Source organism: Sinocyclocheilus grahami, unplaced genomic scaffold (assembly GCF_001515645.1).
Source record: "Sinocyclocheilus grahami isolate Dianchi unplaced genomic scaffold, SAMN03320097.WGS_v1.1 scaffold1.1, whole genome shotgun sequence".
Lineage (NCBI taxonomy): Eukaryota > Metazoa > Chordata > Actinopteri > Cypriniformes > Cyprinidae > Sinocyclocheilus > Sinocyclocheilus grahami.
In genome coordinates this window covers 1,311,786-1,322,492 of record NW_015505180.1, presented here as the reverse complement: position 1 = coordinate 1,322,492, position 10,707 = coordinate 1,311,786, and the positions used below count along the sequence as shown (strand labels likewise).

The following is a 10,707-nucleotide window of genomic DNA, read 5'->3' as shown; positions in this document are numbered from 1 at the left end:
ATATATATATATATATATATATATATACATACATACATATACAGATATATATACACATCTTTAATAATTCTTTAATAATTTAGGTTTACACAAGCATTTGGCGGTCAGTTAAAGTTTTTTTTTTTTATATATATTTTTTATTTAGCAGTCATGTAACGTGAATGCAATGACAACTCAATAATATTACTGACTGTAAACTGCTGAGTGTATTTGAGGATATCTCACTAAATGTCCACTCTAGACCGCATTAAAAACACACACATTAACTGCGAATAGCACACTAGCATAAAAACTCTTTACTGTATCTAGAGCAGTGTTTCCCAGCCTTTTTTTAGTCTCGGCACCCTTTGGAAATTTTAGCAAACTTGTGGCACCCTACAAAATTAATTTAGTCACAATATTTGAATTTCTAACTTTGATATGATCATTTGAAAAGTATAGATATTCGGTACAACAGGGAAGAACTGCAGAATATAATGTCATACAGATATTTTCATATTATTAAAAGAATAATTTTAATAATATTAGTAGGCTAATTTCTAATGAAGAGACCAATTTATATGACAGATTTTAATGTAGACTTTTATACATATGTAAACATTATTTAATTACCATTATAACTAGCTATCTCACAAATCTTTGCTCACTCAGTGTTTTTTTTATTTTACAGTGGGGTAATTTTGGTGCAGTAGCACAAGATAGCTTGATTTCAAACTTTGAATTGAATAAAAAATGACAAGTAAGCAGTCAGTAATAAAATAAGAACAAATAAAGAAATGAATAATGATAGCACAAATAAAAAATAACGCGGCACCCCGGTTGGGAAACACTGGTCTAGAGCACATACTGTATAAAAACAGATCTAGAGCAGAATTCAATCACTTTTTGTGGATTGATCCGCTAGGTGGCGGTAAGCACATCTTTGAAGGACGAAATCCAAAACGAACCACAGAAAGACGGAAGAGAGCGTCGTATTATCGCTTGTATTTATGAGTAAATAATACGCGTTTAATTCGATCAAACATGAATCAGGAGCAGTATCCGCGATCATCCATTGAGGATGATTTTAATTATGGCACGAACGTCGCGACGGCGAGCGTCCACATCCGGATGGGTAAGTCGCGATTTACATGTATTTCAAAGGCTTTGGTGTCTACGTAATCGGTAATACAGTCCATACAATAGCATTGCCTAGAAATCAATAACATGTACAACAGCTGGAGTGGGATCCTTATTTCATTTCAGTTATTTATTTCACCTTGTTTCATCATGAGGTCCAGTTAAAAAGGAGACATATGGCGCAAATGTTAAATCAGCTGTCGTGACAGGCTACTTGTAGATTTTTTCCCCCTCAAATGTGATTATTAGTTTTCTTAGAAATGCTGCATGTTTCTTATGTAGTTGTCAAACCTGCTTGTCGACGTTTAGTGTGAATGTAAAGAAACCCTGTGAAGAGAGACAAGTCATGAAATATATTTAAATAATTTGTATATTATATATAATTTATTATTTTTAATGTAACTATTTATTTACTATGTATGTGTATTTTATATATAATAGTTACTAATATATATATATATATATATATTTTTTTTTTAAGTATATGTATGGTTGAAGTGTTGACGCTCAAGTCTTATTTCTCTCTAGATTTCCTCCGCAAGGTCTACACCATCCTGTCATTGCAGATTATAGTCACCACTGCTGTATCTGCTCTTTTCATGCTCTGTAACCCCATTAAAAACTTTGTGCACGAAAGGTAAGAGCACATCCTCCCCTGTACGTTCACCACATCATTGTGGCTGTTCTATTGTACGAACTGCCCTTTAATCTATGTCAATATATTAATGTGATGCACTACATTAATTTTTCAGTCCCTCTCTGGTGTTGATATCTGCTATCGGTTCCCTTATCCTGCTCCTTGCCTTGGCTGTGTACCGTCACCAGCACCCCATTAATCTTTATTTGCTGTTTGGGTTTGTGAGTATACCACTTTTTTTTTCTTTAAATAGACTATTAAATATTATTATTATGAACTACTGTAATATAATGACTGTAAATGTTTATGCAGACTTTGCTGGAGTCTCTGTCTGTAGCCACTGCGGGTAAGTTTATTCATTTTCTTAATTTTTAGAAGTCCAGTCCCGTAATATTAATGGATACATCCTTGATGGCTCATCTGATACCATATATTTCTGCTTTCAGTGACATTTTATGAGTACACCATAGTGCTCCAGGCCTTTGTGCTCACGTCTGCCGTGTTCCTGGGTCTCACTGCCTACACTTTCCAGTCTAAAAGAGACTTCAGCAAGCTCGGAGCCAGGTAATTCTCTTTCTCATCCGCTCAAGGCCCAGATCTGTCACATTCATCACAGTAACTGAGTGCAAGAATTATTGTTTTAATCCATTTACTCCTGAATCCGTGCGGAATGATGTTCTTGTGTTGTGGCAGAAATTGTCTCTGGAGAAACATTCTTCTTTCCAGTCATTAAAATGAAATGTAACAAAAAATTGTGGGGTTCCGTGAGTCATAACTCTATTATATGATGCATTGTCCACTCCTCAGCATGGGAAGTCGCTGGGAGGAAAAATGCGTGTCTTTGTGAGGAGGACTGAAGAATTTCTTTATTCATATTATTGGTCTGTTTAATAGACAACCTGCTGCAACAGTTCTTGCGCTGTCGTTTATATGTATATTTGTTTTTTTAATAATGCACATGTAGAAAAATCCCAATTGGTCATCTTTGTCTTTAGTCTGTTTGCTGGCCTGTGGATCTTGATCATTGCAAGCTTTATGAGGGTGAGTCTAAGGCTAAATTAATCAGAATGCTCTGGGTTCAATACAAGTTCAAATATTATGTTGGTTTAAGTAATGGTTCCAATGCAAGTTTTGTTTTATATTATTTAATAAATAACATACATTATTTATGCTTTATATATATATATATGTATGTATTTTTATTTAGTAGTATCCAACAGTATTTATCAAATCGATTGAGCTGAATTTGTATTGAACCTATAACATTCTTTTAAGAGTCATGCAGTCAAGTCACTTTATTTGATTTCAAGCCACATTTCATCGACTGCACAATTCTGTCCTTCAGCTTTTCTTCTACAATGACACAATGGAGTTGGTCTTCGCTGGGGCTGGAGCTCTGCTGTTCTGCGGGTTCATTATTTTCGATACCCACCTGCTGATGCATAAGCTGTCACCGGAGGAGCACGTCCTGGCATCCATCAACCTGTACCTGGACATAGTCAACCTGTTCATCTATATCCTGCGCATCCTCGACTCCATGAAGAAACACTGAATGTTGTGATGCTCTTCTTCACTTTCAGAGGTGAATTTTGGGTGCAGTGGTACAAAAATAATATTCTTTAATTTAATAGACTCCATGTACAATAATCAAATAAAAATGTGTTAACTAATATCCAAATTAAGCATCGCAGATCTCTGCAAAAACGTTGTGGACCACATAATATGAAATATTTATTTGAATAAAAGCCTTCAAAATGCACTGAATATAAGACATTAATTTATTTGCATTGCAGTTTTTTGCAGTGTTCAGAATTAATGGAGTATGAGTGCTATTCTTCTAATTGGGTGGGCATTAACAGCAAACTCCTTGGATTTTGTTTAATTTCTTCCATTAGTTGAGATGAAGCTCCCCAAGACACTCCTATTGTATTGTAGTTTCCCCTTGTTTCCAAACCAGCTGCATAATTTCAACTTGCAAAATGGTATTTGTGGCTGGAGCTCTGCTGTTCTGCGGGTTCATTATTTTCGATACCCACCTGCTGATGCATAAGCTGTCACCGGAGGAGCACGTCCTGGCATCCATCAACCTGTACCTGGACATAGTCAACCTGTTCATCTATATCCTGCGCATCCTCGACTCCATGAAGAAACACTGAATGTTGTGATGCTCTTCTTCACTTTCAGAGGTGAATTTTGGGTGCAGTGGTACAAAAATAATATTCTTTAATTTAATAGACTCCATGTACAATAATCAAATAAAAATGTGTTAACTAATATCCAAATTAAGCATCGCAGATAAACTTTGCAAAAACTTTGTGGACCACATAATATGAAATATTTATTTGAATAAAAGCCTTCAAAATGCACTGAATATAAGACATTAATTTATTTGCATTGCAGTTTTTTGCAGTGTTCAGAATTAATGGAGTATGAGTGCTATTCTTCTAATTGGGTGGGCATTAACCGCAAACTCCTTGGATTTTGTTTAATTTCTTCCATTAGTTGAGATGAAGCTCCCCAAGACACTCCTATTGTATTGTAGTTTCCCCTTGTTTCCAAACCAGCTGCATAATTTCAACTTGCAAAATGGTATTTGTAATTTAATGGCCAAATGTGAATGTTACAAACATGATTGTACAACTTAACTTGATCTGCTAACTGTGTTGCTGATTAGATTCCTGTTTTTAGTTGACTGTAGTGTGACCTGTAATCCATGGCGATTTTTCATATTTATTTAGGTGTTGTAGTGAATCAGTGTTTGTGGTTTGAGAACGAACTGTACATGAAGCCCGAGACATTTTGTTTAATTTGGGTTTGTATATGGGATGTTAATGATTAACGTAAAATAACTTATAACTAGACAGTCTTACTAAAAGGCCTGAATTACATGAAAACCATAATGCAAACATTTTAAAATGAATATAACGATATAACATTCACTAAATAAACATAATTTTAAAGTATGCAGCATTCAGTCAGTTTCAAATGCATTAAAAATATTTTCCAATAGGCCAGTCTGCTCATTTTAATAAACTAAAAAAAAAGTACAAAATAATTGTTAACATAATATTCAGGGACCTCTATATGCCTGTGTCCAAAGTGCAATATTCATAATAATAAAAAAAGTACTTCTCATAAAATATAAATCTATTTCTCTCATTGATTTTTAAGGGCAACATGTTCACATATAAAAACTGAGATGTCAATTGAATGTTCTTTGGTGTAAAAAAAAATCGAAATAAATGAATTTGAACCCATATTTGTTGCTTTCATGTACAACAGTTAGTTGCTATCCTCGAATCTGATTGGTCGAGGAAATATAACAAAGTGCTGATGCCCTGTCATTGCATAAAAGAACGCAGAAATATATATATTTTAAAAAATGGGTTACTTTTTTCACAAGTTCGAAGTGAAAGCTTCTGCATACTTTGAACATTATATCATAAATGAGTGAAATGGGTCAGTTTGAACCATTTACTGATCTCTTGGCAGATAAAATCTGAACGTCTCTCAGTAGATCAGGTTCAAGTCTGAGGTCCTTTCTCAAACCCTCGGGGATTTCCAGCTTGCAGATGTCTTCTTTTCTCACCATACTCCTGATCAAACGTGTACAGTATTCTTGTAATGAGTACACTGACAAAAAAAAAAAAAGCATAAATATCAATTTAAAATGAAACTTTTGTGTATATCAAATGCATATGGAGCATCTTAGGATGAAGAATGGGCTCGCACCTGGTGCAGTCACATTCACAGGCAGGTACCGCGGGTATCCGTACTCCTCATACTGCGCAGGAGTGGGAAAGTAAACTTCACTGAGGTTAGCCAGCAGTTTAGATCCGTCAGATGCTCTGAAGATCCACGGATGAGCTGGAAAAAACTGCTTTAGTACAAACCGGCGAGGGAAACTGGCTACGTTTGCTAGCTCTGCGGTAACTTACTCAGAAAAGTGTTCATCTTGAGCGATTTCCTCGGTTGTATGGCGCCGTAAGACACCGGCTTCCCCGCGAAGTCTAGCCACCATGCTTCGGCATTCCGCCTGGATTTATTAATAAAAGAGATATATGTTGGATCATACGAGTTGAGAGATTTCAAAGGTGCAGGCGCTTCCTGTTCAGCCATAGCGCTGGAGTGACCGAACACATATGCAGTGTCGCTTCATGACTGATAGGTGGCAGTATTACACTCTAAACCGCCATACACTGACTGACTGAAGTGATTTTTAGCCTGGACAACCCCAAGACACCCAAGTTGAATGACTTTAATAGCTAAGAACAACATTGTGTAACTCTTAACAGTTCATTAGTTCAAAGTTAGACATTAGTTAACAGATGTAACCCAAATGTAGATTTTATATTTAGGTTTTATATTTTTTCTTTAATAAAATGTTGATAAAAGCAATATTAGTTGCAAGAAGATTTAATTTATTATTATTATTATTCACCATAGTTTGTTGACGCATATAGGTTATATATTGATTTGTTGTAACAAAACCAATCCTGGATTGGCAATCCAATTAGTGTTTATACAGTAGTCAACATTTGAAGTGGATCATAAAAGTGCATCAAAGTTGTCCTAAGACAAGAATGGGTATTGTTTTGGTTTTAGGACAACTTTGATGAAAGGTTTTGATTCACTTCAAATGTTGACTACTGTGTGTGTGTGTGTGTGTGTGTGTACCTGGTATTTATCACGTTATGGGAAAAGGAAGTAACTAAGTGTGTGTGTGTGTGTGTGTGTGTGTGTGTGTGTATGACCTTGTGGGGACATTTTTGAGGTCCCCATGAGGAAACAAGCTTATAAATCATACAGAATGAGTTTTTTTGAGAAAGTAAAAATGCAGAAAGTTTCCTGTAAGGGGTAGGTTTAGGGGTAGGGTTGGTGTAGGGCAATAGCACATACAGTTTGTACAGTATAAAAACCATTACGCCTATGGAATGTCCCCATAAAACATGGAAACACAACGTGTGTGTGTGTGTAATATAGTGTTGCTGTCCGTGGTGCTGAACACCATCTGAACACTAGAGGGAGCCGCTGGACTCTCATTCCTCAACACTTTCATTTATATATATATGTATGTATTTTTATTTAGTAGTATCCAACAGTATTTATCAAATCGATTGAGCTGAATTTGTATTGAACCTATAACATTCTTTTAAGAGTCATGCAGTCAAGTCACTTTATTTGATTTCAAGCCACATTTCATCGACTGCACAATTCTGTCCTTCAGCTTTTCTTCTACAATGACACAATGGAGTTGGTCTTCGCTGGGGCTGGAGCTCTGCTGTTCTGCGGGTTCATTATTTTCGATACCCACCTGCTGATGCATAAGCTGTCACCGGAGGAGCACGTCCTGGCATCCATCAACCTGTACCTGGACATAGTCAACCTGTTCATCTATATCCTGCGCATCCTCGACTCCATGAAGAAACACTGAATGTTGTGATGCTCTTCTTCACTTTCAGAGGTGAATTTTGGGTGCAGTGGTACAAAAATAATATTCTTTAATTTAATAGACTCCATGTACAATAATCAAATAAAAATGTGTTAACTAATATCCAAATTAAGCATCGCAGATAAACTTTGCAAAAACTTTGTGGACCACATAATATGAAATATTTATTTGAATAAAAGCCTTCAAAATGCACTGAATATAAGACATTAATTTATTTGCATTGCAGTTTTTTGCAGTGTTCAGAATTAATGGAGTATGAGTGCTATTCTTCTAATTGGGTGGGCATTAACCGCAAACTCCTTGGATTTTGTTTAATTTCTTCCATTAGTTGAGATGAAGCTCCCCAAGACACTCCTATTGTATTGTAGTTTCCCCTTGTTTCCAAACCAGCTGCATAATTTCAACTTGCAAAATGGTATTTGTAATTTAATGGCCAAATGTGAATGTTACAAACATGATTGTACAACTTAACTTGATCTGCTAACTGTGTTGCTGATTAGATTCCTGTTTTTAGTTGACTGTAGTGTGACCTGTAATCCATGGCGATTTTTCATATTTATTTAGGTGTTGTAGTGAATCAGTGTTTGTGGTTTGAGAACGAACTGTACATGAAGCCCGAGACATTTTGTTTAATTTGGGTTTGTATATGGGATGTTAATGATTAACGTAAAATAACTTATAACTAGACAGTCTTACTAAAAGGCCTGAATTACATGAAAACCATAATGCAAACATTTTAAAATGAATATAACGATATAACATTCACTAAATAAACATAATTTTAAAGTATGCAGCATTCAGTCAGTTTCAAATGCATTAAAAATATTTTCCAATAGGCCAGTCTGCTCATTTTAATAAACTAAAAAAAAAGTACAAAATAATTGTTAACATAATATTCAGGGACCTCTATATGCCTGTGTCCAAAGTGCAATATTCATAATAATAAAAAAAGTACTTCTCATAAAATATAAATCTATTTCTCTCATTGATTTTTAAGGGCAACATGTTCACATATAAAAACTGAGATGTCAATTGAATGTTCTTTGGTGTAAAAAAAAATCGAAATAAATGAATTTGAACCCATATTTGTTGCTTTCATGTACAACAGTTAGTTGCTATCCTCGAATCTGATTGGTCGAGGAAATATAACAAAGTGCTGATGCCCTGTCATTGCATAAAAGAACGCAGAAATATATATATTTTAAAAAATGGGTTACTTTTTTCACAAGTTCGAAGTGAAAGCTTCTGCATACTTTGAACATTATATCATAAATGAGTGAAATGGGTCAGTTTGAACCATTTACTGATCTCTTGGCAGATAAAATCTGAACGTCTCTCAGTAGATCAGGTTCAAGTCTGAGGTCCTTTCTCAAACCCTCGGGGATTTCCAGCTTGCCGATGTCTTCTTTTCTCACCATACTCCTGATCAAACGTGTACAGTATTCTTGTAATGAGTACACTGACAAAAAAAAAAAAAAGCATAAATATCAATTTAAAATGAAACTTTTGTGTATATCAAATGCATATGGAGCATCTTAGGATGAAGAATGGGCTCGCACCTGGTGCAGTCACATTCACAGGCAGGTACCGCGGGTATCCGTACTCCTCATACTGCGCAGGAGTGGGAAAGTAAACTTCACTGAGGTTAGCCAGCAGTTTAGATCCGTCAGATGCTCTGAAGATCCACGGATGAGCTGGAAAAAACTGCTTTAGTACAAACCGGCGAGGGAAACTGGCTACGTTTGCTAGCTCTGCGGTAACTTACTCAGAAAAGTGTTCATCTTGAGCGATTTCCTCGGTTGTATGGCGCCGTAAGACACCGGCTTCCCCGCGAAGTCTAGCCACCATGCTTCGGCATTCCGCCTGGATTTATTAATAAAAGAGATATATGTTGGATCATACGAGTTGAGAGATTTCAAAGGTGCAGGCGCTTCCTGTTCAGCCATAGCGCTGGAGTGACCGAACACATATGCAGTGTCGCTTCATGACTGATAGGTGGCAGTATTACACTCTAAACCGCCATACACTGACTGACTGAAGTGATTTTTAGCCTGGACAACCCCAAGACACCCAAGTTGAATGACTTTAATAGCTAAGAACAACATTGTGTAACTCTTAACAGTTCATTAGTTCAAAGTTAGACATTAGTTAACAGATGTAACCCAAATGTAGATTTTATATTTAGGTTTTATATTTTTTCTTTAATAAAATGTTGATAAAAGCAATATTAGTTGCAAGAAGATTTAATTTATTATTATTATTATTCACCATAGTTTGTTGACGCATATAGGTTATATATTGATTTGTTGTAACAAAACCAATCCTGGATTGGCAATCCAATTAGTGTTTATACAGTAGTCAACATTTGAAGTGGATCATAAAAGTGCATCAAAGTTGTCCTAAGACAAGAATGGGTATTGTTTTGGTTTTAGGACAACTTTGATGAAAGGTTTTGATTCACTTCAAATGTTGACTACTGTGTGTGTGTGTGTGTGTGTGTGTACCTGGTATTTATCACGTTATGGGAACCAAATGTCCCCACAAGGATAGTAATACTAGTAAATTTTGACTTTGTGGGGACATTTTTGAGGTCCCCATGAGGAAACAAGCTTATAAATCATACAGAATGAGTTTTTTTGAGAAAGTAAAAATGCAGAAAGTTTCCTGTAAGGGGTAGGTTTAGGGGTAGGGTTGGTGTAGGGCAATAGCACATACAGTTTGTACAGTATAAAAACCATTACGCCTATGGAATGTCCCCATAAAACATGGAAACACAACGTGTGTGTGTGTGTAATATATATATATTTTTTTTTTGTGCGTGTGATGTTGGAAATGAACATTTTGAGTGGTTCAGTGATTTTGGAGATGTTAAAGCAGTGCTCATTTTCGTTTCTTCCCCTCCAATTAAACATGTTAATCTCCTCTGTTGCAGACCATAAGTGGATTTAATTTCTGTATCATATATACGTCTACATAAGAGACTGGTTACTGAAATCCATGAGAGGAGTTCCTTTTTATCTCGGTTTTAGAAGACACATGATTTGCCATCCACACTACTGGATCCCCAACACCCGTTCTGTTCCAAAAGACCCAGGGAGAGATGGGATGGAGAAATCCACTTAAAATTCCAGGGTGGCTGGTTCTTGAAGGATGGGGGCTCTCAGAAATTCTTGCGTGATGACAGCGAGGCTTTGATGTCAGTGTTTTTGTCTCTGGAGAAGCAGGGCAGGGCTGTCTTGAGACAAGAGGGAAAGATCCTATTCTCTAGAGACACTGATTCACTTTACAGCTCAGACTATATACACAATCATATAGGCTGGGAGTTTTAAAGCACACCATCCATGTAAATTTGATCGCTTTTCAAAGTCTTGGTGAAGTGATTTATTTAGTCAAGAGTCTCCTTATGGCACACGTCTAGAAGATGCTTGTTAATGCATTTTCCTACCTCTTTTTTTTTTTTTTTTTTTTTTTTTTATTTCTTTTTAATTTTTATTACCTT

The 10,707-nt window shown here is 35.9% G+C and overlaps 3 protein-coding genes across 5 annotated transcripts; 1 reads left to right on the top strand and 2 right to left on the bottom strand.

The window, feature by feature from the left end:
- The first annotated feature begins 905 nt into the window (after window positions 1-905).
- LOC107567270 (protein lifeguard 4-like) lies at window positions 906-4,219 on the top strand. 3 transcript variants are annotated; one of them, XM_016254669.1, is made up of 8 exons: window positions 906-1,114; window positions 1,648-1,756; window positions 1,872-1,977; window positions 2,069-2,102; window positions 2,203-2,320; window positions 2,752-2,797; window positions 3,102-3,166; window positions 3,771-4,219. In XM_016254669.1, exons 1-8 carry the CDS (start codon window positions 1,024-1,026, stop codon window positions 3,910-3,912), a joined length of 711 nt encoding a protein of 236 aa, XP_016110155.1. In that variant the 5' UTR covers window positions 906-1,023; the 3' UTR covers window positions 3,913-4,219. The 3 variants fall into 3 exon arrangements, with proteins under 3 accessions (XP_016110155.1, XP_016109455.1, XP_016108742.1); XM_016253969.1 differs by lacking the exon at window positions 3,771-4,219 and adding an exon at window positions 3,550-3,710 and having other exon boundaries at window positions 908-1,114; window positions 3,102-3,338; XM_016253256.1 differs by lacking the exon at window positions 3,771-4,219 and having other exon boundaries at window positions 908-1,114; window positions 3,102-3,612.
- Window positions 4,220-5,155: 936 nt separating this feature from the next.
- On the bottom strand, window positions 5,156-5,943 carry LOC107569299 (von Hippel-Lindau disease tumor suppressor-like). Its single transcript, XM_016255699.1, has 3 exons — window positions 5,695-5,943; window positions 5,489-5,623; window positions 5,156-5,389 (listed from the first exon to the last, which is right to left on the bottom strand). The coding sequence occupies exons 1-3, from the start codon at window positions 5,873-5,875 to the stop codon at window positions 5,217-5,219; spliced, it is 489 nt and encodes a 162-aa protein (XP_016111185.1). The 5' UTR covers window positions 5,876-5,943; the 3' UTR covers window positions 5,156-5,216.
- A 2,490-nt stretch (window positions 5,944-8,433) lies between these two features.
- On the bottom strand, window positions 8,434-9,222 carry LOC107570200 (von Hippel-Lindau disease tumor suppressor-like). Its single transcript, XM_016256735.1, has 3 exons — window positions 8,974-9,222; window positions 8,768-8,902; window positions 8,434-8,667 (listed from the first exon to the last, which is right to left on the bottom strand). The coding sequence occupies exons 1-3, from the start codon at window positions 9,152-9,154 to the stop codon at window positions 8,495-8,497; spliced, it is 489 nt and encodes a 162-aa protein (XP_016112221.1). The 5' UTR covers window positions 9,155-9,222; the 3' UTR covers window positions 8,434-8,494.
- Between the last annotated feature and the right edge of the window lie 1,485 nt (window positions 9,223-10,707).

What these genes read in the sequence shown, in the direction of transcription:
- LOC107570200 (XM_016256735.1), bottom strand. Translation starts at nt 9,154, where the DNA reads ATGGCTGAACAGGAAGCGCCTGCACCTTTGAAATCTCTCAACTCGTAT. An exon ending in CAAGATGAACACTTTTCTGA is followed by an intron (nt 8,903 to 8,973) that starts GTAAGTTACCGC and finishes AGTTTTTTCCAG; the next exon opens with CTCATCCGTGGATCTTCAGA. An exon ending in TGTGAATGTGACTGCACCAG is followed by an intron (nt 8,668 to 8,767) that starts GTGCGAGCCCAT and finishes TTTTTTTGTCAG; the next exon opens with TGTACTCATTACAAGAATAC.
- LOC107569299 (XM_016255699.1), bottom strand. Translation starts at nt 5,875, where the DNA reads ATGGCTGAACAGGAAGCGCCTGCACCTTTGAAATCTCTCAACTCGTAT. An exon ending in CAAGATGAACACTTTTCTGA is followed by an intron (nt 5,624 to 5,694) that starts GTAAGTTACCGC and finishes AGTTTTTTCCAG; the next exon opens with CTCATCCGTGGATCTTCAGA. An exon ending in TGTGAATGTGACTGCACCAG is followed by an intron (nt 5,390 to 5,488) that starts GTGCGAGCCCAT and finishes TTTTTTTGTCAG; the next exon opens with TGTACTCATTACAAGAATAC.
- LOC107567270 (XM_016254669.1), top strand. Translation starts at nt 1,024, where the DNA reads ATGAATCAGGAGCAGTATCCGCGATCATCCATTGAGGATGATTTTAAT. An exon ending in TCATTGCAAGCTTTATGAGG is followed by an intron (nt 2,798 to 3,101) that starts GTGAGTCTAAGG and finishes TCTGTCCTTCAG; the next exon opens with CTTTTCTTCTACAATGACAC. An exon ending in GGAGCTCTGCTGTTCTGCGG is followed by an intron (nt 3,167 to 3,770) that starts GTTCATTATTTT and finishes GCTGTTCTGCGG; the next exon opens with GTTCATTATTTTCGATACCC.